At 34.2% G+C, this 27,246-nt stretch overlaps 3 protein-coding genes across 8 annotated transcripts; 1 reads left to right on the plus strand and 2 right to left on the minus strand.

Annotated features, from left to right (window-relative positions):
• Positions 1 to 1,101: 1,101 nt before the first annotated feature.
• LOC18109578 (G-type lectin S-receptor-like serine/threonine-protein kinase LECRK3) lies at positions 1,102 to 3,729 on the minus strand. The gene has a single exon (XM_006387800.3). It carries the CDS (start codon positions 3,548 to 3,550, stop codon positions 1,211 to 1,213), a length of 2,340 nt encoding a protein of 779 aa, XP_006387862.3. The 5' UTR covers positions 3,551 to 3,729; the 3' UTR covers positions 1,102 to 1,210.
• Positions 3,730 to 10,515: 6,786 nt separating this feature from the next.
• On the minus strand, positions 10,516 to 13,129 carry LOC18109579 (G-type lectin S-receptor-like serine/threonine-protein kinase LECRK3). Its single transcript, XM_052452871.1, has one exon. The coding sequence runs from the start codon at positions 13,064 to 13,066 to the stop codon at positions 10,736 to 10,738; it is 2,331 nt and encodes a 776-aa protein (XP_052308831.1). The 5' UTR covers positions 13,067 to 13,129; the 3' UTR covers positions 10,516 to 10,735.
• Positions 13,130 to 22,488: 9,359 nt separating this feature from the next.
• Positions 22,489 to 26,560, plus strand: LOC18099005 (probable serine/threonine-protein kinase WNK7). Of its 6 annotated transcripts, none has more exons than XM_024602297.2 (8): positions 22,489 to 22,806; positions 23,290 to 23,404; positions 23,659 to 23,696; positions 23,894 to 24,121; positions 24,222 to 24,442; positions 24,661 to 24,818; positions 24,914 to 25,349; positions 25,443 to 26,560. In XM_024602297.2, the coding sequence occupies exons 2-8, from the start codon at positions 23,318 to 23,320 to the stop codon at positions 26,285 to 26,287; spliced, it is 2,013 nt and encodes a 670-aa protein (XP_024458065.2). In that variant the 5' UTR covers positions 22,489 to 22,806; positions 23,290 to 23,317; the 3' UTR covers positions 26,288 to 26,560. The 6 variants fall into 6 exon arrangements, with proteins under 6 accessions (XP_024458065.2, XP_024458066.2, XP_024458064.2 ...); XM_024602298.2 differs by having other exon boundaries at positions 23,299 to 23,404; XM_024602296.2 differs by having other exon boundaries at positions 22,489 to 22,805; positions 23,282 to 23,404.
• The last annotated feature ends 686 nt before the right edge of the window (positions 26,561 to 27,246 follow it).

Consider the following 27,246-nt stretch of genomic DNA (forward strand, 5'->3'; position numbering starts at 1 on the left):
GGATGTTTGAAGATGGATTTACTCTCAATATGTAAATCCTAGCTAGGTAAATAAATAATCCCTTGATCATTAAAACTGAAAAGTGGAACTCATTGGACCGTTGATTTTATGATCAATTCCACTGTACGACTTTATTCAGAGTACAATTGAGGTGGTCACGGCAAGGACTGAGTCAAGGGACAACCTAGCATTTGCTGACCTGCTCTTCTCAGCAAAAGCTTCTTCTCTCACCAGCTTCATGCCATGGTTGCTGATTGGAGGGGGTTTATAATTTATTTTTTACAAATGTGCTATGAAAAAGAAAAAAAATGCTATAATATTAAAAAAAACGAATTTCCTCATAGCTATGATATTTATAATATTAATGATGTTACACTTGTGATGAAGATGATGGTGATGTAATGGTAATGATGATTAAAGTGATTGAAAAATATTATTAGTAATATTTCACCATGAGTTAATAGTTTTATGATGGAAAAAAGTATTTTTTTCTATTTCGGATAATTAGAAAGAAAAATATTTTTCTATTGATAATTTATTAGTATATATATTTCAAATGTTTAAGATATATTTCAAATAAATGTACCTTAACTATGATAAATGATATATTCTCCGTTTGTTTGCAATTTGATTGTAAAGGATTCCTTTTAACATAATTCTGCTTGATATACTCCATGTAATTACAAACTAATTAGCTCATTCTGGTCTTCTCACTTCTGGCAATTAGCCAGTTTGATGGCGACTTGCAACAATGTACTGTCACCAACCGTTGTGTTGGACTTCGATTCACCAATAATGCCCTGCAACTGAGCTTGAGCGAAGGAATGGACATTTGCATTTTAGGCAAGGAATTGCCTTGTAGAATAGAAGAAGAAGAAGAAGGGGAAAAAACAAGCAAAGATCCTTGTCTCATTAATTCTACTCTTCGTAAAGAGCACGTTGTTTATACTTAAGAACACATGAAGCTTTCATGCTAACATTTTCTTTTCTCCTCTTTATATAATTATATACTTTTTTTTTTTTTTTTAATATCTAAGATACTGTGGGAAACAACTTTACAGGCATTAACACTAGAAGAAAAATCAACAGGAAGCTCCTAAATGCTGCGTAAACATATAGCAATTTTATAAAGAAAAGGAATACATGACCTGAAAAATAAAATACAGTACTGTGCAGATGAATCTCTTATTCTGAACCACAAAACGCAGCTTTATATAGCAGTAATAAAAGAAGTAGGACTTGGAGGGATTGGGATTTCGACTGTCCCCTCCAACATCAGGAGGACCTTTTTCATTGAAGGGCGGAGGGATGGCTCATCAAGAGTGCACCAAATTCCCACTTTAACCATCCTATCTAACTGTTTCTTTTCGGCGACTTCTTCACCCACGAGTTTGTCCATATCACCGTCCTGAAAACATTGGTAAACCCATTGTTCGAGAACAGCTTCATCCTCTGGAAGACTCCAATCCACATTCTTTCGACAACATGTTATCTCCAACAACATAACTCCAAAGCTATAAACATCTGCTTTAACTGTCACCGGCATATTCCGGTGCCATTCTGGTGCTACATATCCCCTCGTCCCTCTAATTCCTGTGAAGGTTTTAGTTTGGTCTGACTTCAGCAACTTTGCCAATCCAAAGTCAGAAACTTTGGGGCACCTGCTTTCATCTATTAGTATATTCTGAGGTTTTATATCACAGTGGATGATCTGAGTCTCGCACTCTTCATGTAGATAAACAATACCCCTTGCAATGTTGCGAGCAATTTCCAACCTTTCAGGGAAGCAAGGTCGTTTTTCAAGTGAGAAGAGTATGTCAGCGAGGGAGCCATTGCTCATGTACTCGTATACCAGGAGCCTGTGATGTCCATCATGGCAATAGCCGAGGAGACGGACTAGGTTTCTGTGATGTGTTTTCCCAATGACTTTCATCTCATTCTGAAATTCTCTTTCCCCTTCAGCTAGAACTTTCTCCAGTCTCTTGACAGCAACAACCTTCTGATTACTTGATATTATCCCTTTATATACTGTCCCAAATGATCCCCTGCCAATTTCTTCCTTGAAACCACCAGTAACATTTTCTAGCTCTGCATAAGTGAAAGCTCGAGGAGCAAATTCCTCATTCAATCCTGTACTATCATTACTGGGCACCTTTTTATATGCCAATACATGATATCTGTAAATGATGATTCCGCAAATCGGGACCATAGCAAGCCCAAAAGCAACAAATGAACAACTTATTATTAGGATTGTCCTGCCCGTGCCAAGGTTCTTCTTCTCGGTTATAGGCTCTTTTGAGTCTTTTCTGTCCATGATGGATATGGGTCTGCCCACCTTGACGACAGCCAAGTTCGTACTTCCCAATTTTCTCCTCCCAAATCTCAAAGGAAGCCTTTGCTTTCTGCAGTACTGTCCATCAGTGAATAATGCTGCTTCACAGTTACAGTCTTCCAAACAGGCTTGCTTACAATTGTCTTTAGTTGTTGATGACAAAACGGAGTATGAAGCATCTTCCCACTCAGTATTAGACAGCTCTTCCATGGTGTATGTGCTACTTCCATTCTTGTCTTTGCAACTTTCAGCATCGAAATCCCTCTCACAGCCAGAAGTCCAATTTCCCTGGCTAACAAACTCAAATCCAGGAAGACAAGTACATTCAGCTTCCTTATCCTTCATAACACAATATCCATTAAGACCGCATGATCCTTTCGGGTCACACTTGTCGCTTGTGGACGGCCACACATCTGACCTGTTTCCATTCCGTGTCAGATTTTGTGAATATAATCTGAAAATCCCATCAGCATCAAGTTTCATCATATTAATTGTTTCTTTCGTGGGATATCCTCCAGTTGTAATGTTTTTTATGTTGAAACCTGTGGAATTGAGCAGGTAGAGATGGCCATCCGGATCAAGATTTAGGGTCACATTATCTCCCTTCCCATCAGTAAAAGATGAAAAATAAGAATATGGAGCTGTATCTGGAGTATTAACAGGATACTGCACAAGGTTGCCATCATTTTGCATCTTGAGTCGGTAAATACCAGTTGAGAGGTCAGTTTGTGAAACAGGAGAAAACAGCTCTGCCCTTGCTTTGAGCTGTTGAGTTGGCAAAAGGGTATCTGTTGGGTGGTCAAAACTCTGCCATATAATCTCGCGATCAGAATTATATAGCACAAAGTTGCCTGAATCAGACATAGAAGCTAAAGAAGCTGGCTGGGAAGCAGAAACTATCAAAGTCTCACCCCCTTGTGCTGATGTCAGGACAAGCCTGCCATCACTGGTGAAGAGCAAGGTCGCATTACTGGGGACTGGGGCATCATCCCTTCTAGCAGCCCACACAACAGTCTTTAGTGAAATCCCGGATAGAAAAACCCCTATAGAATAGCCGTTGCGTTGTCGGAAAAATCCAAAAGCATAAAGACCGGAAGGCGACAACCATGAGGAGTTTGTGATAGGTGTTAGAGAAGATCCTAGGGTTATATTGGTCTGTCTTTGAGCTGAAGCTGTAAAAGATAAGGCGAGAAGAAGAAAAAAGATGATAGAAGCCATGGATAGGGATTTAGCTCTTGTGTGGTATAGGAGTGTCAATATAAAGATGTCTATTGTTCCAGCACTCCAGTCTCTTTCTTTGGTTTCCAGCAGTCAAGCCAGGCACTCAAAACATAAAAGTCTAGCCATAAAATCCACCGCGTTTCCCTACCAATTGGTGGAAATCCTTGCTCTTACTTTTCTGCTTTCAAAGTCAATGCAGTCAAGTCACTGAAAAAACTCGGGAATTACCTGGGTGAGGTCCCCCTTTTCCATCATACAATCCCCCATTTGAACAGCCATTTGAATTTAAGAGATTTTTTTCGTAAATACACTTGTTTGGATATGAATGGCCTGCGTGAAACTTAGCTTCTTTGGAAGTGTGACATGTTCCTTTTAAAGTATTTTTTATTAAAAAATATTTTTTTATTTTTTAAAATTATTTTTGATACTGATATATCAAAATGATTTAAAAAATATTAATTTAAAATAAAAAAAATAAAAAATTTTAAAAATACTTTTAAAATGCAAAACAAACAGGAGAAAATTACAGCTAAATGAAGAATCTTAAAACTGAAAATTGGAACTCAATGGACCGTTGATTCTATGGTTAATTCCACACGTATTTTGCAGGAAAAAAGAAGAAATGTATCTCTTGTCCTTGGCTGAAGTCAGTTTTTTTTTTTAATGTGTTTGAAATTATGATAATAATAACGATTTAAAATATTTTTTGTTTAGAAATATATTAAGATCGGATATCATCATATAAAGAAAAATAAAAAATTTACAAAACTCAAGGTCCAATAACCTAATATTAAAGGCTAAAATTAAAAAAAAAACATTAAAGAAAAAAACTTGAATCAACTCACCATCTGGGATATAAGACTAGAACAAAAAAATATTTTTTTTAAAAAAATACTTAGAAAAACTCATTAGCATTGTGAATTGAATTTAAAAATGTTGTTGAAAGTCATGTTTATTGTAGCACAAGACTCGATACATTATGGATTGAAACAACACATGGATGACTTTGTTCTTCTTAAAAAAAAAAAATCATTAGCTTTGGTCTTGGGGTAATACGGTTTTTTTATCGGGTATATTTAGAGATAATTCAATCTTTTTATATTTTTAAAACATACTGGAATAACTCAATTATCCTTTTTGGATAAAAAAAAAATTAAAAGTTTTTTTATATTTTCATAAAGGTTTACTTTATTTTTTTTCTTTTTTATTTCATCATTTAAAATTAGTTTTTTTTTTAAAGGCTTTGTGGTTTTTTTTTATTTTCATTTTAATCGAGTTATCTTGATTTCTTAATTTGAGTCACGAGTTTGATAGATTAATTCAAGTTGATTTGACTTTTTTTACGGGGTCACTTTTATTTTAAAAGGAATTTTACTCTCTTTTTTTTAACATTATTATTATTATTATTATTATTATTTAAAAAAAAAAACAAGAAAGTTCATCCCTATGGCGCAGCGCGCAGGTGCACATCTAGTCTCTTGCTATAGCTGCTAAATGTTTTGCAATCTGATTTGCTTCTCTAAATACATGACTGAAACTGACTAATTTAAAGGATTTAATTACTTGGCATAAATATATATAGAATTAAACAAACTCTAGAGAATCCCATACATACCAAATCGATTGAACGCGAAATTGATGCATTTAAATGTAAAGTGAAAACCGTAAATTAGGACTCCTAAATTTCTAGTTTTTGCTTTGCAATGAAAAAAGAAGAATTATCTCGCATAGATAATAAACACAACAAATTAAAACAAAATAAAACTAAGTTTGTTTACATGTTGGTCGTTTAAGATTAAAATCCTATTTTACAAGATTAAAATTTATGGTTAATTAGAAAAAAAAAGTTTACTATATTTCATATGTCAAATATTTTTCATAAAATAAATACAACTTAACTTTGATAAATGATACCTCTAGAAATGTGGAATCCATTTATAATTGAATTAAAATTATATTGAAATGCTTCTTATTAGAACAAAAAAAAAACTATTGAAATGGGCCTACCGAATACAACATTAAATTTTTTCACCATAAGAAAATTAACAACTAGCAATCAAATTACTGACAAAAAATATTCCATTGATAATATCCGATGAAAATAACAACAAAACATATTTGTTGAACATTAAAATGGAATATGTGCAATCAATAATTGTCAATGGAATTGCCAATGAAATAAAAATAATTAGAAAATAAATAAATATTGTGTTGGCAATTCCATCGGCAGTATGACATATTATTATTTACTGATGAAAATATTTCATCACTAGTTCTCATCGGAAATTCTATCGATAAATTTATTAGTGTTGCAACCAACAACAGCCCCACCTCTATCCATTTCTACTTCTTATTCTTTTTTTTTTTTCATATCAGAAAATAACAACCCTCCTTATTTTGCCACAAATCTAGCTCCTGTTTCTATAAATTTGACCACCGTAACACTCAATCGTGTTAGCATCATTGTCTCGGTTTTTTCTAAATACTCACGACACCAAGTAAGCAAACCTACATATTTATGTTTTAGGTTAATTTATTAATATTTTTGTAGTATTTTTTAGTTTACTTATATATTCAAGTGTTTTACAGCTTTTTCCTTGAGAATTTTGATGTATTAAAGAATAATTTGTTGGTAAGGGATTTTTGGGATTTGAAGAAAATTGATTTTTTTTTTATTTGATGAATTTAAATTTGATTTTGTAATTTAGGTGTGTTATAATAAAAGAAATGGTAAGTTATTTAATGAGTACTAATCATATTTTATTGATTTTATTATTAAGTTGTTATACAATCCAAGATATAAGGGCAGACTGTACGAGCTGTAGTGCACCTCGAAGTAAAGTATGGAGAACGAATTGTAGAAAGCAATGAGAGCATATTATAGCATACCTGTCGACTTATTATCCTTCCACTCAAAGACCTTCAGGAAATACTCATTCCTCTCCACCTCTACCTCCACATGCAGCTCCAACATTAGTTAGTTAGGAGTTTTTTCAATGTATTAAGATATTTGTAATTGATTTTATGATTAAACTAATGATATAAAATGTATTCTTTAATTTAATATAAATTAATATTGTTTAATATCAACTTGTTTAATCCAAATAAATATGTTAAAAAAAAAATAACCAACGAACATAAAAATCATGTTGATGATTTTGTCAGTTATATTAGTCTATTTTCATCCAAAAATTACATAAAGTTGTTTATTTTTCTGGCACTGTTGATAGAATCACTGACATAATTTCTATGTTGACGATTTCATAAGGGAATCCGTCAGAAATACATGATCAATTACCGACTAGTATATATTCTGTCGTTTATCGTTTATGCCTAGCAACTGTACTTGTGTGGAGGTATGGGCAACTGCATTTTAGGCAAGAAACTGCGTTGTGGAATAGGAGAAGAAGGGGCAAAAACAAGCAAAAATCCTACTCTCATCCTATTCTTCATAAAGAGCTCACTCTTGAGATAACATCAGACCAACAAACGTTATTTATACTCACATGAAGCTTTCATGCCAACAATTCTTTTTCTCCTCGTTATATACCTATGCTCCACGGAAAAATCTTAATCTGCACAATTTAACACAACAAAAGGCTCCACTCTTTACACCAACTCCACCCCAAACTTCTGGCCTTCTCCTTCTGGTCATTTCGCTTTCGGGTTTTATCCTAGCTGCAATGGCTTCAAGGCGGGGACTTGGCTCATTGGTAGGCCAAGAAACACAGTTGTATGGACCGCACTGTGAAATGAACCTGCAGTCTTAATTATCAAGAGCAAGCCTCGTTTTTGTTGGTGAGGATTGTATCCTCTTCCTTGAGGCTAAATTGCCTGTCGATATGGGCAAACGATTTCAGTGCAACTTGCTTTCCACGATTTCAGCAACAGTACTTTGAAAAGATGCACATTCAATCAAGGTTTATGAGTTAAAATATCTACTCAAATTTTCTCTCTACAACAACATATCCTAAAGCATTTGTGAAGGTTAGATTAACCCACACAACTTGATTTATGAAGGTTAGATCAACCCATCCAAATAAGATCATCACAAAGAAGATTGGCAAGGAACTCCTAAGTACTGGTGTGGTTTTGATTGCCTTTTCTTTGGTGGTCTTTGCATCATCTGACTTGATGGTCATGATGACACGCCAAGCTTGTCCACCAGATGTCACTGAAGGTATTAATCTGCACCATTTAGCTACGATCAACTTGCGGTGGCCACTATGATTTAAGGAAGAAATCGGTAAAGGGGCATGATCAGGAGGGTCTGTAGAGGCTCGTTAGCAAAGAATGATGGGAAAGAGATAGCAGTGGAGAGTCTAGAGAAGTTGGTGGAAGATGGAGAAGGGGAGTTCCGAAACGAGGTGAAGATAACTGAGAGGACTCATAACAATAACTTGGTACGTTTGATTGGCTTTTGCAGTGAAGGATCAAATAGGCTTCTTGTGCATGAGTTCAAGATCATTCATTGTAACATTAAACCTCATAATGTACTCATGGATAAATCTTGGTCTGCAAAAATATCAGATTTTGGACTGTCCAGGCTCTAAAAACCTGACTAAACAAGAACATACACAATTCCAAGAGGCACGAGTCGCTATGAAGCTCCTGAGTGGCACAAAAACAAAACAACTATCACAACCAGAGCTGATGTCTATAGCTTTGGCATCATATTGCTTGGGATTGTGTGTTGGAGGAAGAACATGGACTTGTCAGTTCCTGATGAAGAAGTAATACTGATGGTGGGTTCACGGGTGCTCTGAAGCTGGAGAGCTGAAGAAAGTGATTGGTGAAGTAGAAGTGAACTCGGAAGAATTGGAGAAATGGTTGAGATTGGATTGTGGTATGGGAAAATAGAGAAAGATTTAAGGCCACCAACGATGCAAGTGAATTTGATGGTGGATGGGGCTATAGTCACACCACCACCACCTACTCCACCGAATTCCTCTCTAAATTATCGGATCTAATTTAGTGTTGCTGCCATGAAAGTTGCAGTATATCAAGGTTCAAGTATATATATAATCAACAGTTCAATATATAATTTTTCTTTCCTTTTCTTTATTTTTTTATGGTCCAATCATATTTTCATACTACAAATTCACGAGAATTTTACTTCTCAATCTATGTTATCAATTGATTATCGATTCTTTCAAAAAAAAAAAAATCAAATTCCTTAAATTTATCTAAATTCTCACCTTAATAATAAAATTAATAAAATATAAAACATACACATTAAATAACTCATTATTTATTTCATTATAAATTAAACACCTAAATTACAAAATAAAACTCAATTTTATTAAATGACAAGCAAATATAATTTTTTAAAATCTTAAACAAACCCTAACATTTAAAAATCATATATTCATATAATAAATTTTTAAAGGAAAAGGCTATAAAATAAGTAAACACACAAAAAAAACTACATATACTACATTAAATTGTCAAAAAATTGACATAAAAAATGGGTTTAAAAAAATTATAGTTTTGCTTACTTGATGTGATGAATCTTCAAAAAAAGAAAAGAATATAACATGGATATTGATAGACTGAATGTTGAGATAGACGGATTTGTGATGATGGGAGCTTAATTTATGACAAAATGATGGAGGTTCTATGTATAGGTACATGAGAGGATACATACGTTTTTTTTTCTTCTCGGTGTCCTTGTTGCAGACCTTCTAGTTAGTTTTATATTTGATGAACAACCAAAACATGTAGAAGCATATCTCAGTAAATATGATCGTTTTGGGGCTCTGAAAATCAGTTATCTATTTTAAAATCAAACCAGAGAAATATGATCTGAATCAATCCAAGGATGGAGATAAGGTTCAAAAAATATGTTTACATATATAATTTTTGCAAAATCAGATATCATCCATTAATGTATTTCAAAAAAAAAAAAAAAGTATGAGATGCATGCACGTGCCAAAGATTATCTGATACGTTGCGAGATATATCCTAATTATCGTAGCTGCGATTTGTATGGTTTTATTTAAATTAGAAAACAAATAATAAATAAAATAACTTTTAATTATCTAGCGTAAAAAAAAAAAAAAAACTTACGAAACAAGAAGATAAATGCATTACATTTTTCTTCGTTCTTCTTACTTGTAAAATATTTTAGACTTGAAACTAGGAGCATTGGTCTAAACGGTTCAATTTTAGTAAAATAAAAAATCCAGCCAAACCTGCCCACCCCGAAATCATGAACCAGGCCAAATAATCAAATCCAGTTTGGTTTAATTCAACTTTATGTTTTTGAAAATTAGATAAGTTTAATTTAATTAATAGATCTTTAAATTGAATTTTTTTATATAAAATTTGATTTAATAAACCTTTAGTTTATAATAAAATTTGATGTAATGGTAATGATGATTAAAGTGATTGAAAAATATTATTAGCAACATTTCACCATGAGTTAATAGTTTTATGATGGAAAAAGTATATTTTTCTATTTCGGATCATAATTAGAAAGAAAAATATTTTCTATTGATAATTTATTAGGATATATATTTCAAATGTTTAAGATATTTTTCAAATAAATGTACCTTAACTATGATAAATGATACATTCTCCGTTTGTTTGCAATTTGATTGTAAAGGCTTCCTTTTAACATAATTCTGCTTGATATACTCCATGTAATTACAAACTAATTAGCTCATTCTGGTCTTCTCACTTCTGGCAATTAGCCAGTTTGATGGCGACTTGCAACAATGTACAGTCACCAACCGTTGTATTGGACTTCGATTCACCAATAATGCCCTGCAACTGTACTTGAGCGAAGGAATGGACATTTGCACTTTAGGCAAGGAATTGCCTTGTAGAATAGAAGAAGACGAAGAAGGGGAAAAAACAAGCAAAGATCCTAGTCTCATTAATTCTATTCTTCGTAAAGATCTCGCTCTTGAGATAACATAAGACCAACAAATGTTGTTTATACTAAGAACACATGAAGCTTTCATGCTAACGTTTTCTTTTCTCCTCTTTATATACCCTTTTTTTTTAATATCTAAGATACGGTGGGAAACAACTTTACAGGCATTAACACTGGAAGAAAAATCAACAGGAATGCTGCGGAAACATATAGCAATTTTATAAAGAAAAGGAATAAATGACCTGAAAAATAAAAACACTACTCTGCAGATGAATCCCTTATTCTGAACCACAAAACGCAGCTCATATAGCAGTAAAAAAAGAAGTAGGACTTGGAGGGATTGGGATTTCGACTGTCCCCTCCAACATCAGGAGGACCTTTTTCATTGAAGGGCGGAGGGATGGCTCATCAAGAGTGCACCAAAGTCCCACTTTAACCATCCTATCTAACTCTTTCTTGTCGACGATTTCATCACCCACGAGTTTGTCCATATCACCGTCCTGAAAACATTGATAAACCCACTGTTCGAGAACAGCTTCATCCTCTGGAAGAAGCCAATCCACATTCTTTCGACAACATGTGATCTCCAACAACATAACTCCAAAGCTATAAACATCTGCTTTAACTGTCACCGGCATATTCCGGTGCCATTCTGGGGCTACATATCCCCTCGTCCCTCTAATTCCGGTGAAGGTTTTAGTTTGGTCTGACTTCAGCAACTTTGCCAATCCAAAGTCAGAAACTTTGGGGCACCTGCTTTCATCTATTAGTATATTCTGAGGTTTTATATCACAGTGGATGATCTGAGTCTCGCACTCTTCATGTAGATAAACAATACCCCTTGCAATGTTGCGAGCAATTTCCAACCTTTCAGGGAAGCAAGGTCGTTTTTCAAGTGAGAAGAGTATGTCAGCAAGGGAGCCATTGCTCATGTACTCGTATACCAGGAGCCTGTGATTTCCATCATGGCAATAGCCGAGCAGACGGACTAGGTTTCTGTGATGTGTTTTCCCAATGACTTTCATCTCATTCTGAAATTCTCTTTCCCCTTCAGCTAGAACTTTCTCCAGTCTCTTGACAGCAACAACCTTCTGATTACTTGATATTATCCCTTTATATACTGTCCCAAATGATCCCCTGCCAATTTCTTCCTTGAAACCACCAGTAACATTTTCTAGCTCTGCATAAGTGAAAGCTCGAGGAGCAAACTCCTCATTCAATCCTGTACTATCATTACTGGGCACCTTTTTATATGCCAATACATGATATCTGTAAATGATGATTCCGGAAATCGCCACCATAGCAAGCCCAAAAGCAACAAATGAACCACTTATTATTAGGATTGTCCTGCCCGTGCCAAGGTTCTTCTTCTCGGTTATAGGCTCTTTTCTGTCCATGATGGATATGGGTCTACCCACCTTGACGACAGCCAAGTTCGAACTTTCTAAGTTTCTCCTCCCAAATCTCAAAGGAAGCCTTTGCTTTCTGCAGTACTGCCCACCAGTGAATAATGCTGCTTCACAGTTACAGTCTTCCAAACAGGCTTGCTTACAATTGTCTTTAGTTGTTGATGACAAAACGGAGTATGAAACATCTTCCCAGACAGTATTAGACAGCTCTTCCATGGTGTATGTGCTACTTCCATTCTTGTCTTTGCAACTTTCAGCATCGAAATCCCTCTCACAGCCAGAAGTCCAATTTCCCTGGCTAACAAACTCAAATCCAGGAAGACAAGTACATTCAGCTTCCTTATCCTTCATAACACAATATCCATTAAGACCGCATGATCCCTTGGGGTCACACTTGTTGCTTGTGGATGACCACACATCTAACCTGTTTCCATTCCGTGTCAGATTTTGTGAATATAATCTGAAAATCCCATCAGTATCAAGTTTCATCATATTAATTGCTTCTTTCGTGGGATATCCTCCAGCTGTAATGTTTTTTATGTTGAAACCTGTGGAATTGAGCAGGTAGAGACGGCCATCCGGATCAAGATTTAGGGTCACATTATCTCCCGCCCCATCAGTACCAGAAGCAAAATAAGCATATGAACCTGTATCTGGAGTATTAACCGGATACTGCACAAGGTTGCCATCATTTTGCATCTTGAGTCGGTAAATACCAGTTGAGAGTTCAGTTTCTGAAACAGGAGAAAACAGCTCTGCCCCTGCTTTGAGCTGTTGAGTTGGCAAAAGGGTATCTGTTGGGTGGTCAAAACTCTGCCATATAATCTCGCGATCAGAATTATATAGCACAAAGTTGCCTGAATCAGACATAGAAGCTAAAGAAGCTGGCTGGGAAGCAGAAACTATCAAAGTCTCACCCCCTTGTGCTGATGTCAGGACAACCCTGCCATCACTGGTGAAGAGCAAGGTCGCATTACCGGGGACTGGGGCATCATCCCTTCTAGCAGCCCACACAACAGTCTTTAGTGAAATCCCGGATAGAAAAACCCCTAAAGAATAGCCGTTGCGTTGTCGGAAAAATCCAAAAGCATAAAGACCGGAAGGCGACAACCATGAGGAGTTTGTGATGGGTGTTAGAGAAGATCCTAGGGTTATATTGGTCTGTCTTTGAGCTGAAGCTGTAAAAGATAAGGCGAGAAGAAGAAACAAGATGATAGGAGCCATGGATAGGGATTTAGCTCTTGTGTGGCATGGGAGTGTCAATTTAAGGATGTCTATTGTTCCAGCACTCCAGTCTCTTTCTTTGGTATCCAGCAGTCAAGCCAGGCAACTCAAAACATCAAAGTCTAGCCATAAAATCCACCGCGTTTCCCTTCCAATTGTTGGAAATCCTTGCTGTCACTTTTATGCTTTCAAAGTCAATGCAGCCATGTCACTGAAAAAACTTGGCAATTACTTGGCGCTGGTCCACTTTTTCCATCATACTATCCCCCATTTGAACAGCCATTTACTAATTTCCCATGGACTATTCTTGGTTCTAATTTTCTGCAGCAGATTCTTTTTTATTTGTCAAGTACCATCAATAGGCTTTGATAACACAATCTTTAGCTTCCTGCAGACAGCTTGAACTGCTTGAGAGATGCCAATTGTGGCGCTAATGCTAATACCCCGCCATAATACTAGGGCAAGGCAGAACAACTTGATTATATTAATGTCCCTCGATGCAAAAGGCTAGATAGCAACCTCACTCTCTAACAAAAGATCATGTTATAATTTATATGTGAAAAGTAGGGATTTTGAATTCGGGTAAGCTCAACAAGGTTGTACTTTTCTTTCTCGTGTTCAACTTTTCTCTCCCTTTGTTCTCATGTTTAGCTTCCTGCAAGAACATTCCTTCCAAGGCACATTTTTCCTGAAATTATACTAATTATGGGAACTTTCAAGTTTTGTTTGAAATAAAACTTTTATTTGCTTCCTCACGATTTCATTTTAGTCTCGAATTTAAGAGATTTTTTTCGTAAATACACTAGTTTGGATTTGAATGGCATGCGTGAAACTTCATAGAAGATGGATTTACTCTCAGCTAGCTAAATGAATAATCTTTAAACTGAAAATTGGAACTCAATGGACCGTTGATTCTATGGTTATTTCTACACGTTTTTTTGCAGGAACAGCAAGTGGACGTATGAGTAAAGTAATGTATCTCTTGTCCTTGGCTGGAACCGGTCTTTCTTTATTGTATTAACCGGTCTTTCTTTATTGTATCGGTCTTTCTTTATTGTATTAACCGGTCTTTCTTTATTGTATTAACCGGTCTTTCTTTATTGTATCGGTCTTTCTTTATTGTATTAACCGTTAATAAGGTGAGTTCGATTGAGGGTGCATGTACTGTATGACTTAATTCAGAGTATAATTAAGGTGGTCGCAACAGGGACTGAATCAATGTACAACCGAGCACTTGCCGGCACTCTTCTCAGCAAAAATGTCTTCTCTGACTAGCTTCAAAGCCATGGGTGCTGTGAAAAAGTAACTATGTAAATCTTCATGGGAGATCTCTAACAGATGCATTCTACATTTTTTTGCCTGTAAGTTTTTTCTAACTTGAAAAAACAAAAAGTCCAAGCGGTTATATCCTTCAACCCAGATTTATTTGATTAATATATAACCTGAAATATAAGATCAGATACCATCACATAAAGAAAAATAGAAAAATTTACAAATCTCAAGGTTCAAAACCTATTATTAAATACTGAAATTAAAAAAAAAACATCAAAAAAAAACTTTGAGTCAACTCACCACTCGTGATATGAAATTAAGATAAAAAAATTAATTTTTTAAATAAAAAACTTAGAAAAACTCAATAGCATTGTGGATTGAAATTGAAATTGCCGTTGAAAGTCATGTTTATTGTAGCAAAAGACTCGGTACACTATGGATTGAAACAATGCATGGATGACTTTGTTCTTCTTAAAAAAAAAAAAATTCATTAGCTTTGGTCTTGGGGGTAATATGGTCCTTTTTTATAGGATATATTGGTCATTATTAAATTGATTAGGGATAATTCAATCTTTTCATATTTCTACAGCATGCTAGAATGACTTAATTACTCTTTTTTTATAACAAAAAAATTAAGGGTTTTTTTATATTTTCATAACAGTTTTTTTTTTTTTTTTGTTATGATTAGGTTGGCTCAAGGGCAATTTAGTATTTAAATAAATATAAAATATAATTCAATTTAGTTGGCATGTTCAACACCTCTCAATAGCCAAAACCTCTTTTTCATCATGTCGTTGGAAGCGCCGCACTACCCTTTTTTGGATAACAAAAAAAATTAAAGGTTTTTTCATATTTCTATAAAGGTGTATTTCACTTTTTTATTTTTTTTATTTCATCATTTGATATTGGTTTTTTTAAAAAAAAAAAGGCTTTATGGTTTTTAATTTTATTTTTATTTTAATCGAGTTATCTTGATTTCTTAATTTAAATCATGAGTTTAATAAGTTAATTCAAGTTAACTTTTTATACAGGGTAGCTTTTCTTTGAAAGGAATTTTACTCTCTTTTTTTAACATTATTATTATTATTATTATTATTAAGAAAGAAAGTTCATCCCTATGGCGCAGCGCGCAGGTTGCTATACGTACCTGCTAAATGTTTTGCAATCTGATTTGCTTCTCTAAATAAATGACTGAAACAGACTAATTTAAAGGATTTACTTGGCATAAATATAGAATTAAACAAACTCTAGAGAATTAGGACTCCTAAATTTCTAGTTTTTAGGGTTCAGCTTTCTATCAGTTAGGTTGGAAATTTTATTATGTGTGTTATACAACCCAATATGTAAGGGCGGGCTGCAATGTCTTGACCGTGAACACTTCACAATCCAAACATAAGACAACCATCACTGGTTATTGAGGAGTTGATTCAAAAACAAATTATTGTTGCAGAGGCTGATTTTAAGGCTAAACTGGAGATAGAGTATGAAGAATGAAGTAGAAAGCAATGAGAGTATATGATAGCATACTTGTCGATTTATTATCCTTTCCATTTAAGGAAATATCCATCCCCTTCCACCTCTACCTCCACATGTAGCTGATCCAACTTGAGTTAGTCAGGAGTTTTTTTAATGTATTGAGATATTTTTTAATTGATTTTATGATTAAATTAATGATATATAATATGTTTTTTAATTTAATATTATTTAATATCAACTTATTTAATCCAAATAAACATGTATTAAAAAAACATAAAAAATTATGTTTATATCAGTTCATTAGTTTATTTTCATCTAAAAATTACGTAAAGTTGTTTATTTTTTTTTGCATCGTTGATACAATCACTGACATGATTTAATCCATCCGTCATCGATACAGGATCAATTACCGAGTGGTATTCCTGTCGTTTATCGTTTATGCCTTGCAACTGTACTTGTGTGTGTATGTATGGACAATTGCATTTTAGGCAAGAAACTGCGTTGTGGAATAGGAGAAGAAGGGGCAAAAACAAGCAAAGATCCTACTCTCATCCTATTCTTCATGAAGAGCTCACTCTTGAGATAACATCAGACCAACAAACGTTATTTATACTCACATGAAGCTTTCATGCCAACAATTCCTTTTCTCCTCGTTATATACCTATGCTCCACGGAAAAATCTTAATCTGCACAATTTAACACAACAAAAGGCTCCACTCTTTACACCAACTCCACTCCAAACTTCTGGCCTTCTCCTTCTGGTCATTTCGCTTTCGGGTTTTATCCTGGCGGCAATGGCTTCAAGGCGGGGACTTGGCTCATTGGTAGGCAAAGAAACACAGTTGTATGGATCGCACTGTGAAATGAACCTGCAGTCTTAATTATCAAGAGCAAGCCTCGTTTTTGTTGGTGAGGATTGTATCCTCTTCCTTAATGCTAAATTGCCTGTCGATATGGGCAAACGATTTCAGTACAACTTGCTTTCCACGATTTCAGCACAGTACTTTGAAAAGATGCACATTCAATCAAGGTTTATGAGTTAAAATATCTACTCAAATTTTCTCTCTACAACAACATATCCTAAAGCATTTGTGAAGGTTAGATTAACCCACACAACTTGATTTATGAAGTTTAGATCAACCCATCCAAATAAGATCATCACAAAGAAGATTGGCAAGGAACTTCCAAGTACTGATGTGGTTTTGATTGCCTTTTCTTTGGTGGTCTTTGCATCATCTGACTTGATGGTCATGATGACACGCCAAGCTTGTCCACCAGATGTCACTGAAGGCATTAATCTGCACCATTTAGCTACGATCAACTTTCGGTGGCCACGATGATTTAAGGAAGAGATCGGTAAAGGGGCATCAGGAGGGTCTATAGAGGCTCGTTAGCAAAGAATGACGGGAAAGAAATAGCAGTGGAGAGTCTAGAGAAGTTGGTGGAAGATGGAGAAGGGGAGTTCCGAAACGAGGTGAAGATAAGTGAGAGGACTCATAACAATAACTTGGTATGTTTGATTGGCTTTTGCAGTGAAGGATCAAATAGGCTTCTTGTGTATGAGTTCATGAAAAATAGTTCATTAGGGGACCTTATCTTCAAGGCCAAGAGACGACGAAGTTTAAGAGTTCGAACCGATATTCCTTTGGGGGTAGCAAACGACCAAGATCATTCATTGTAACATTAAACCTCATATTAATGTACTCATGGATGAATCTTGGTCTGCAAAAATATCAGATTTTGGACTGTCCAAGCTCTAAAAACCTGACTAAACAAGAACATACACAATTCCAAGAGGCACGAGTCGCTATGAAGCTCCTGAGTGGCACAAATACAAAACAACTATCACAACCAAAGCTGATGTCTATAGCTTTGGCATCTTATTGTCAAGATATCAAAGGCTCTGCTTCAGCCACCTGTCAAAGAGAATAAAGAATATAATAGTTAGCAAGTTTGTTAATATGGTTAGACAGTTAATGAATTCTATTACTGTTGAGTAGAATACGTAACCAAGCTTCTCACCTTCTGTTGATATAAAATGAATGTAATGGTGTTGGGAATGTAAGCAGAGAATAATACACAGAAACATTTTCTTCTTCCTCTGCATTGCAGCATCTTTCTCTAATTCTGTTCGCTTCTTGTTCATCTCTGTAACAATTCTTGCTAGCTTATCATGGTATCAGAGCTTAGGATTGTTAATATCTTGTGATCCTGTGATTTCTCTGCTTCTAATATCTTGCTAATCTCTGTTTCTGGCATTATTATCGCCTGATTAAACCAATTCTTTCATAATAATCAATCTGTCTATCATCTGTTTGATATATTGTCAAACTGAAAAATTCTTCTTCAACTCTCTTCTCAAATCTGTGATTCTTTTTGATATATTGTCAAACTGAAAAATTCTTCTTCAACTCTCTTCTCAAATCTGTGATTCTCTTCCTCTCTGTCTCTTGAACTCTAAAAATGGTGACTACTTCTCAACTTCAAAGCTTCTAATATCTTGCTAATCTCTGTTTGCTTCCAACAGTTTCTACTACCATGACAGTCAAGCATGTCTCTTCTGCAGTTCCTTCTGATCCCGCTGCCTCCGTCTTTCTTCCTCTTTCTCCTGGCATAATATGGTGTTCTCTTCAAGCATAGAAAGAAGGTGGATACCATCATATAAGAATTCAGTGCCTCTCTTGCTTTCCCATGTCATGGTTTTGGAAGCCAAAGCCTCCACCATACCTGGCATTTTATTAACCAAATTGCGAGCTTTCTTAGTACGCTTGAGAGTCAGATGAGCACCTCTCCCAGCATTGTATCGATTGTCATCCCTGTTATATTCCTTAAGCCAACTCTCCTCTTCACATTCAGTCAACCATTTCTCAACCTTTTCAAGTATTTCTTTCCTGCTAAAAGATTCCTCCTTAACATTAGCAATTTGAAGCTCAATCTGCTCAAGTATACTGGCAGGGTCCATGTTTCCAGATTCTATGGCTTCAACAGCATATTCTTCTACTGATCAGTTTGCTTATATTCTCACTAAAGGCCTTTCCACTCCTTTATTTCGGCGTCTCTGTTCCAATCTTATGCTTGGTTCCTCCAAGCATATGATTGCGGGGGAATGTCAAGATATCAAAGGCTCTGCTTCAGCCACCTCTGCTTCAGCCACCTGTCAAAGATAATAGAGAATATAATAGTTAGCAAGTTTGTTAATATGGTTAGACAGTTAATGAATTCTGTTACTGTTGAGTAGAATACGTAACCAAGCTTCTCACCTTCTGTTGATATAAAATGAATGTAATGGTGTTGGGAATGTAAGCAGAGAATAATACACAGAAACATTTTCTTCTTCCTCTGCATTGCAGCATCTTTCTCTAATTTTGTTCGCTTCTTGTTCATCTCTGTAACAATTCTTGCTAGCTTATCACTTATTGCTTGGGATTGTGTGTTGGAGGAAGAACATGGACTTGTCAGTTCCTGATGAAGAAGTAATACTAATGGTGGGTTCACGGGTGCTCTGAAGCTGGAGAGCTGAAGAAAGTGGTTGGTTAAGTAGAAGTGAACTTCGAAGAATCGGAGAAATGGTTAAGATTGGATTGTGCTATGGGAAAATAGAGAGAGATTTAAGGCCAACAATGAAGCAAGTGAATTTGATGATGGATGGGGCTATAGTCACACCCCCACGGAATTCGACTCTAATTTATCGGATCTAATTTAGTGTTGCTGCCATGAAAGTTGCAGTATATCAAGGTTCAAGTATATATATAATAATAATAATAAAAAAGTATATATATAATCAACAGTTCAATATATAATTTTTCTTTCCTTTTCTTTATTTTTTTATGGTCCAATCATATTTTCATACTACAAATTTACGAGGATTTTACTTCTCAATCTATGTTATCAATTGATTATCAATTCTTTAAAAAAAAATTCAAATTCCTTAAATTTATGTAAATTCTCAACTTAATAATAAAATTGAAAAAAATGTGAAACGTACACATCAACTAATCTATTATTTAATTATTTCGTTATAAAACACCTAAATTACAAAATAAATTTTAATTTTATTGAATGACAAGCAAATATAATTTTTTAAAATCTCAAACAAGCCCTAACATTTACAAATCATATATTCATACAATAAATTTATATAGAAAAAAACTATAAAACAAGTAAATATACAAACAAACTACATATACCATATAAAAATATCAAAACATTGACATAAAAATGGGTTATAAAAAAAATTATAGTTTTGCTTATTTAACGTGGTGAATCTTCAAAAAAATAAAAAAAAACTATAACATGGATACTAATAGACTGAATGTTGGGGTAGCCGGATTTGTGATAATGAGAACTTGATTTGTGACAGAATGAGGGGGGGTGGGGTGTTGTTTTCTACAGGAAAAAAAAAAGAAAGAAGAAGAAAAAGAAAAAGAAATAGGGGTAGATAAAAAAGCGGTTGTCTGATAGGTTATAACTTAAATATTATTGATGGATTTATTGACGAAAATTAGCGATGATTATTCTTTATCGGTAATTTCATTAGTAATATTGATATGTCATATTTCTATTTTTTTTTTTTTTTTATTTCCAAATATATATAATTCCCTTGATATTCACCCATGAAAATGTTTCGTTTGTGCATACCAACGAGAACAACGATGTCATTTTCTATCAGTAAATATAACTATAATTTTCTAATAATATTTATTTTGTTAGTATTTTTATTTGTATTTCATAATTTTTTAACGGTGTAATTATATTATTTTAACCATTAGATTGATCAAAGATTTGAATGCATTAATTCCACCATTAGGTCGACTCATCCGTCAAGACACAAAGCTAACCTATTAACAAAGTTATTAAAGCGACTCAATTCATGACTTGGTTCAAATTATAGGTTACAGGTAGGGTAGGTTAACTAAGATTGATCTAAGTTAATAAAAAAAACTGTGTCATTTCAAGATACTTTTAAGTTAAATGTTTATTTTAAAAAAATAAAATAAAAAGATAAATCGTGTAGTATTGACTTGTCAAATTAACTGAATCAAATTTTACATGATTTAATTAAAAACCAAGCCTAAACAAAGTTCTAGATTAGCAAATCACCGGGTTGATCTCGTGGGCTGCCGCAGGTTTAATTACTAACCATGTACAGGTACATGAGAGGATACATACGTTTTGTTTTTTTCCAAGTGTCCTTGTCGTGGACCTCTAGCCAGTTTCATATTTGATGAACAACCAAAACAGGCAGAAGCATATCCCAGTAAATATGATCGTTTTGGGACTCTGATGATCGGTTATTTATTTCAAAACCAAACCAGAGAAATATTATCTGAATCAATCCAAGGATGGAGATAAGGTTTAAAAAATATGTTTACATATATAATTTTTGCAAAATGAGATATCATCCATTAATGTATTTCTAAAATAAATAAATAAATGTATGAGATGCATGCACGTGCCAAAGATTATCTGATTCGTTGCGAGATATATCTTAATTATTGTAGCTGCGATTTGTATGGTTTTATTTAAATTAGAAAACAAATAATAAATAAAATAACTTTTAATTATCCAGAGAAAATAAAACTTACGAAACAAGAAGATAAATGCATTACATTTTTCTTCGGTCTTCTAACTTGTAAAATATTTTGGACTTGAAACTAGAAGCATTGGTCTAAACGGTTCAATTTTAGTAAAATAAAAAATTCGGCCAAACCTGCCCACCCCAAAATCTTGAACCAGGCCGAATAATCAAATCCAGTTTGGTTTAATAATTTTAATCAACCTCTATTTAAATCGTAAGAGAGCTTGAACTATATAAACTATATAGGATTCTAGTTCACAACTTGATAATAATAATCAAATAAATTTATAAGAAATTTTAATTCATTGAGAAGTATATTTTTTGAATAACAACTAGTTTTTATCTTAAAAATTAAAAAAACTATTTACTCCACATATTAATTAAAGAATTAAACATTATATCACAACATAAAATCTAAAATATTGCACCACATTACTATACCTACATAATTTGCCAAACTTACCTAATTTAAAAATACAAAAAAAGAATATAGTACAATTAAAGATACTAATTTCAGTAATTTGTGTGTGTGTCACGTCAAAAGATAATTTATTGGTTTTTGAATCCTAATTAGAATCTGTTGATGAAAATATAACCGTAACAACAATTTAATTTAAATTCTATATATTTGTGTGTTGGTGGGGAACGTCGAAAGATAATTTAATTTAATTAACACTTATGTATGAATATAGAATTTAAATTAAATTGTTGTTAGGATTATATTTTCATCAACAGATTCTGATTAGGATCCAAAAACTAATACATTATCTTTTGACGTCCCTCACCGACTAATCTATATATAAATATAAAAATTAAATTAAATTGTTGTTAGGATTATAATTTCATGGATAGATTCTGATTAGAATATGAAAACAATACATTATCTTTTTACCCTTCATATAGAATTTAAATTAAATTGTTGTAGGATTATATTTTCAATCAAAAATTCTGATTATGATCCGAAAATCAATACATAATCTTTTGAGGTCATGGATACACCTCAAACTCAATCAGTCAGGAAACTCCACGTCGTGGATACACCCCAAACTCAACCAATAACTGAACTCCATATGTTTAATGGTTTCATGGGAAAAATCACAGGCAGTAAACCTTAACAAAAACAAAAAAAATATTTTATTTTAATTAGAAATGTTAAATAGATAAGTATAAATATACATTCTTTATCACCTGCCAAGCTTTCGCTATTTTTTTTTCATAGAACATTTTGATTAGAAAAGAGGTTGATTTATTAATTTTTTCATCAAAACAATAATTGTTTCAACTAGGGTTAGGTTTTATTCTGTTTTAAATATCACCCGGTTTAAGAAAAAAAATCTTTTTTTTTAATTTTTTGTTGGTTTTTATCAAGCATAGGAGGCAAAGAAGGAGAATTTGGTGTGATTTCTCAATTCAGGTAAAAACCCAGAAGCTCAATTTTGATATCTGAATCTAGGTTGTGTTTATTTTTGTGTAATTTTGTCAATTTATTATGTGGGTTTTTAAAAAAAAATTGATGTTTAATTTTGATTTTTGGATTTTGGGTAATGAATATTTTTAGCTTAAAAATCGTGGGCCTTGATTATCTTGTGAAGTTATTGTATCATGTCTGTGCTCATTGTTGAATGAATGTAGGTTTTGATTTTCTTTTCTATTTTTGATGATTTATGCTTTTATGGAAAGCTTAAGGGAGTTTAATTTGGATTTGATGTATTAAATTACGGTTGAGAATTTAATTATGAATGAATGTAGGTATTGGGCTGTTCTTGGCTTATTTTATGCTTTAGTAGAAACTTATTAGAGTTTAATTTGATTTGTTTTATGAATCACTAATATTGGGAATCTGGGTTTGGTGGGTTTTTCTTTTTTTTTTTAAAAAAAAAAAAACTTTCGATTTTAGAGTTGTTAGAATTGTAAGGCTTGCTGATATGGAAAGTTCAGAAGATGGCGGTTCGCATTCGGAACCTCCCGATCCGGATGTTCTTGAGATTGATCCAACTTGTCGGTACATTCGGGTAATGTTTTGGTTTTCTTGTTTTGTTATTTGGCTATATAGTCTTATGTTTGTTTTTGTTTTAAATGAGAAGTGACAGGTTACTTTTTATTTTAAGAGATCTCTTATATTACTGAAGTCTATATGGGTAGCTCACGATTAGAATCTGTAGCTTATTAGTTTGGCTGATCTTTTAACGTTTATGAAATTGAATGTCTGTGTGGTTTGGTTTCTGTTCTATTATTTGTTAACCGATAGCATGTTGGGTTTGAACAGTACAAGGAGGTGCTAGGGAAGGGTGCTTTCAAGACAGTGTATCCTTTTATTTTGTTTCAGTGAACTGGTTGCTATTTAATTGTTTATTAGTTAATTCTTTTTATATTAACTGATGAAATCTAACTGAGGAGCATTTTAGCATAATTACTTTTGGAATATCAAAACCTCTTTGTGATACAAATTTTTCTCCATCTTTTGATTTGGATTATATCCTTATTTTTTACTACCGGTTTAGCTACAAGGCATTTGATGAAGTTAATGGAATTGAAGTTGCATGGAACCAAGTTAGGATTGATGAGGTGTTGCAGTCGCCTGATGACTTGGAGAGGCTATATTCTGAAATGCATCTCCTGAAAACATTGAAACACAGTAATATTGTAAGGTTTTACAATTCATGGATTGACGATAAAAAGAAGACTGTTAATATTATAACCGAGCTATTCACTTCGGGTAGCCTGAGACAGTAAGTCTAATTTCTTTCTTAATTATCCATTGTGACTTGATTTCTTTTTTTATTTTTGGTGAAATTAGCCCTGTGGTAGCTGATTTAATTTGTGTTGCAGATACTGCAAGAAACACAGAAAGATTGAAATGAAGGCTGTGAAGGGTTGGGCAAGACAGATTTTGAATGGTTTGAACTATCTTCACAATCATGATCCACCGATTATACATAGAGATCTAAAGTGTGACAACATATTTATCAATGGTAATCAAGGAGAAGTTAAAATCGGAGATCTTGGTTTGGCAACTGTCATGGAGCAGGCTAATGCGAAAAGTGTAATAGGTATTTCTTTTGTGTCTGTTCCTTGATATGGCTTGTACATGACGTAGACTTGGTGCATCATCATACTTTATCAGATATTCTATCTAACCAGAATCATTCTCATTTTGATAGGTCCTTTGGAGTTTTTTCTTTATTTCCATAATTGTATTCTTACATGGTTCACCTTTTCCTAAATTGATGTGGACCTATTGAATGGGTTTGTCAATGATTGTTATTAGGAACCCCTGAATTTATGGCACCTGAGCTGTATGACGAGAACTACAATGAGTTAGCTGATATATATTCCTTTGGAATGTGCATGCTGGAGATGGTCACTTTTGAATATCCTTACAGTGAATGTAGGAACTCAGCTCAGATATATAAGAAAGTTTCATCTGTAAGTGCAATGGATAACATGCTTTTGTTTCATTTAACTGTAAATTCTGTTTCTTACAAGGTTTGCCAGTTATCTCATTCCTGAGTTTTTTGTAGGGAATAAAGCCTGCTTCCCTATCTAAGGTTAAAGATCCAGATTTAAAACAATTTATTGAAAAGTGTTTACTACCAGCATCTGAAAGACTGCCAGCAAAGGAGCTTCTGATGGACCCTTTTCTCGATGTGAATGGATTTGCAAGGAATTCTTCCATCCCTCGTTCTGATATTCTTATGTCGAAGATGACAGCTATTGGAGATCGTTGTTTGATGTCAGAAGGACCTGCAACTGCACGGAATAAGCCCCCCTCCATGGATTTGAGTCATGATCCTGAGATGCCCACTATCACTTCTTTTAACAATTCTGTTGATGAGGATACCCATTCTCTATGCTTGGAGGTTCGAAGGGCAAAGAGAGGCAATGTTTTCCTGTTAAGAGGTGAAGGAAATGATGAAAACTCTGTATCATTAATACTTCGAATGGCTGATCAGAATGGTAAGTATATTCTTATTGTAACTAATTCCCAATCTCATCTTCTCCATTGTTTTTTCATAAGAACAGGACTCCATATTTGTTCCTTAAATACAGGTGCTCGTGTAAGGAATATTCATTTCCTATTCTACCTTGATGGTGATACTGCGCTATCAGTTTCAAGTGAAATGGTTGAGCAATTGGAACTCGAAGTTGAAAATGTTAAATTCATAGCAGAGTTGATTGATTTGTTGTTGTTGAAATTAATACCCAATTGGAAACCTGGTGTTCACATTGAGCATCTAGTGCCGCCAAGTAGAGAACAAACCCCTAGGGTCCAGTCGAAGGACTTCCATTCATTGGGAAATGGAAAGATGGCTGTGGCTCCTTTCCAAAATGCTCATGATGCTGCCAATCATTCAAGGTGTTCAAGTCGCCACAATTCTCTTGGTGGATTGATTCCAACAGTAGGAGAAAGCCCCGTTACAGTGAAACTTGATGATTTGATGTCCAATCTTGATGATTTTGATAGCCAGAATCCACCTGCAGCTGAAGATCGGCATTCTGAAATGTCATATGTTTCAGCAAACTCAAGTGAATTGAATGATAGAAAGCTCTCCTTTACTTCATACATGTCCACAGATTCAGGACCTGTGAACTTCGATGGGAATGGCTTGAGAGGTATCTTGCAGGATTTTTTAACTGAAAGGGAAATCCTTACATCAATTGATGACAGGGGCAAATTTTTCGACGCTGGTATGAATGGCTTCATCTCTTCTGGATACGCATCTGATGTTTCCTCTTCATCTTGCAAGGATGACAATGAGGAGTTGAGAAGAGAACTGGGGAAGATTGAACTGCAGTATCAGGAAGCAATGAAAGAAATATCCAAAAGAAGGCATGAAGCTATCCAGGAGACAACAAAAAGTTTGTCTCAGAAGAGTGTACAGTCGTTTCACTAGTCTCTACTTCAAGTTTGCTTCAGTTCTTTTTCCTTTCAATCTTTGTTGAAAGTTCAGATACTTTCTTTTGGAGGAGAAAAATCAAGTGTAAATGGAACATCTCTTTCCTTTTCTTTTCCCCCCACACCGGAGGTCCAACTTGAAATAGTCAGGTCAATTCCATTTTTCACCCCTCGAGCATATTTAAAGAGGTCAAGGTGAATGGAAGAATGGATTGGTTAATCATTACTGCATAGCAATTTTTAATGCAAAACACACTCTTTTTATGATGTACATTTTATTTCTTGCTTAAGCTCAATTAGTCAAGGAATCTACGACGAAGACCATTTTTACTGAGGTATTTCTTCTTCAATTGCAGTTAAGTGGGCAAGCAAAGCAGATATTTCTGCATATGGATTTCTGGTGGACAAACAGATATATAGCTCAAAAGCTGAAGTGTATTGTTTCCCTTGTGAAGTAGATTGCTAATTGCGTTACACTTACTTTGGCAGTGTTTATCAACTGTTGCTTCCAAATGTGCTACCAGTTCCTGGAATCGCAATAACAACGAATGGAGAAAACTCAAACCATTGGAATATTTCTATCTTTATTGATAATAACAATCTAAGTAGCAGAGAAATAGCATTCTGTAAAAAAGAATTAATAGGTTATCAAGCAAAACGTTTAGACATTGGTCTAACATCTGGAGACATTGGTGCATCCTTTGAACTTGGTTTATCATCACTGAGCTGGTAAATATTATATGCTCCAACCATTGTTAAAACATGAAAAAAAAAATGGTATTTTAATATATTACACATTAAAAAATGGTATTTTTATACCACTGTACAGCTTGAATTTAGAGCAATATTGCTGATGCGCTAAAAGCAGGCTCGGTCTTGGCAAAACTATCTATAGGTACCCTTTAATTGGCTTATTTAGTGAATAATATTCTTCAGTGTAGTTCATAACTATTGTTT

Source organism: Populus trichocarpa, chromosome 5 (assembly GCF_000002775.5).
Source record: "Populus trichocarpa isolate Nisqually-1 chromosome 5, P.trichocarpa_v4.1, whole genome shotgun sequence".
In the NCBI taxonomy this organism is placed as follows: domain Eukaryota; kingdom Viridiplantae; phylum Streptophyta; class Magnoliopsida; order Malpighiales; family Salicaceae; genus Populus; species Populus trichocarpa.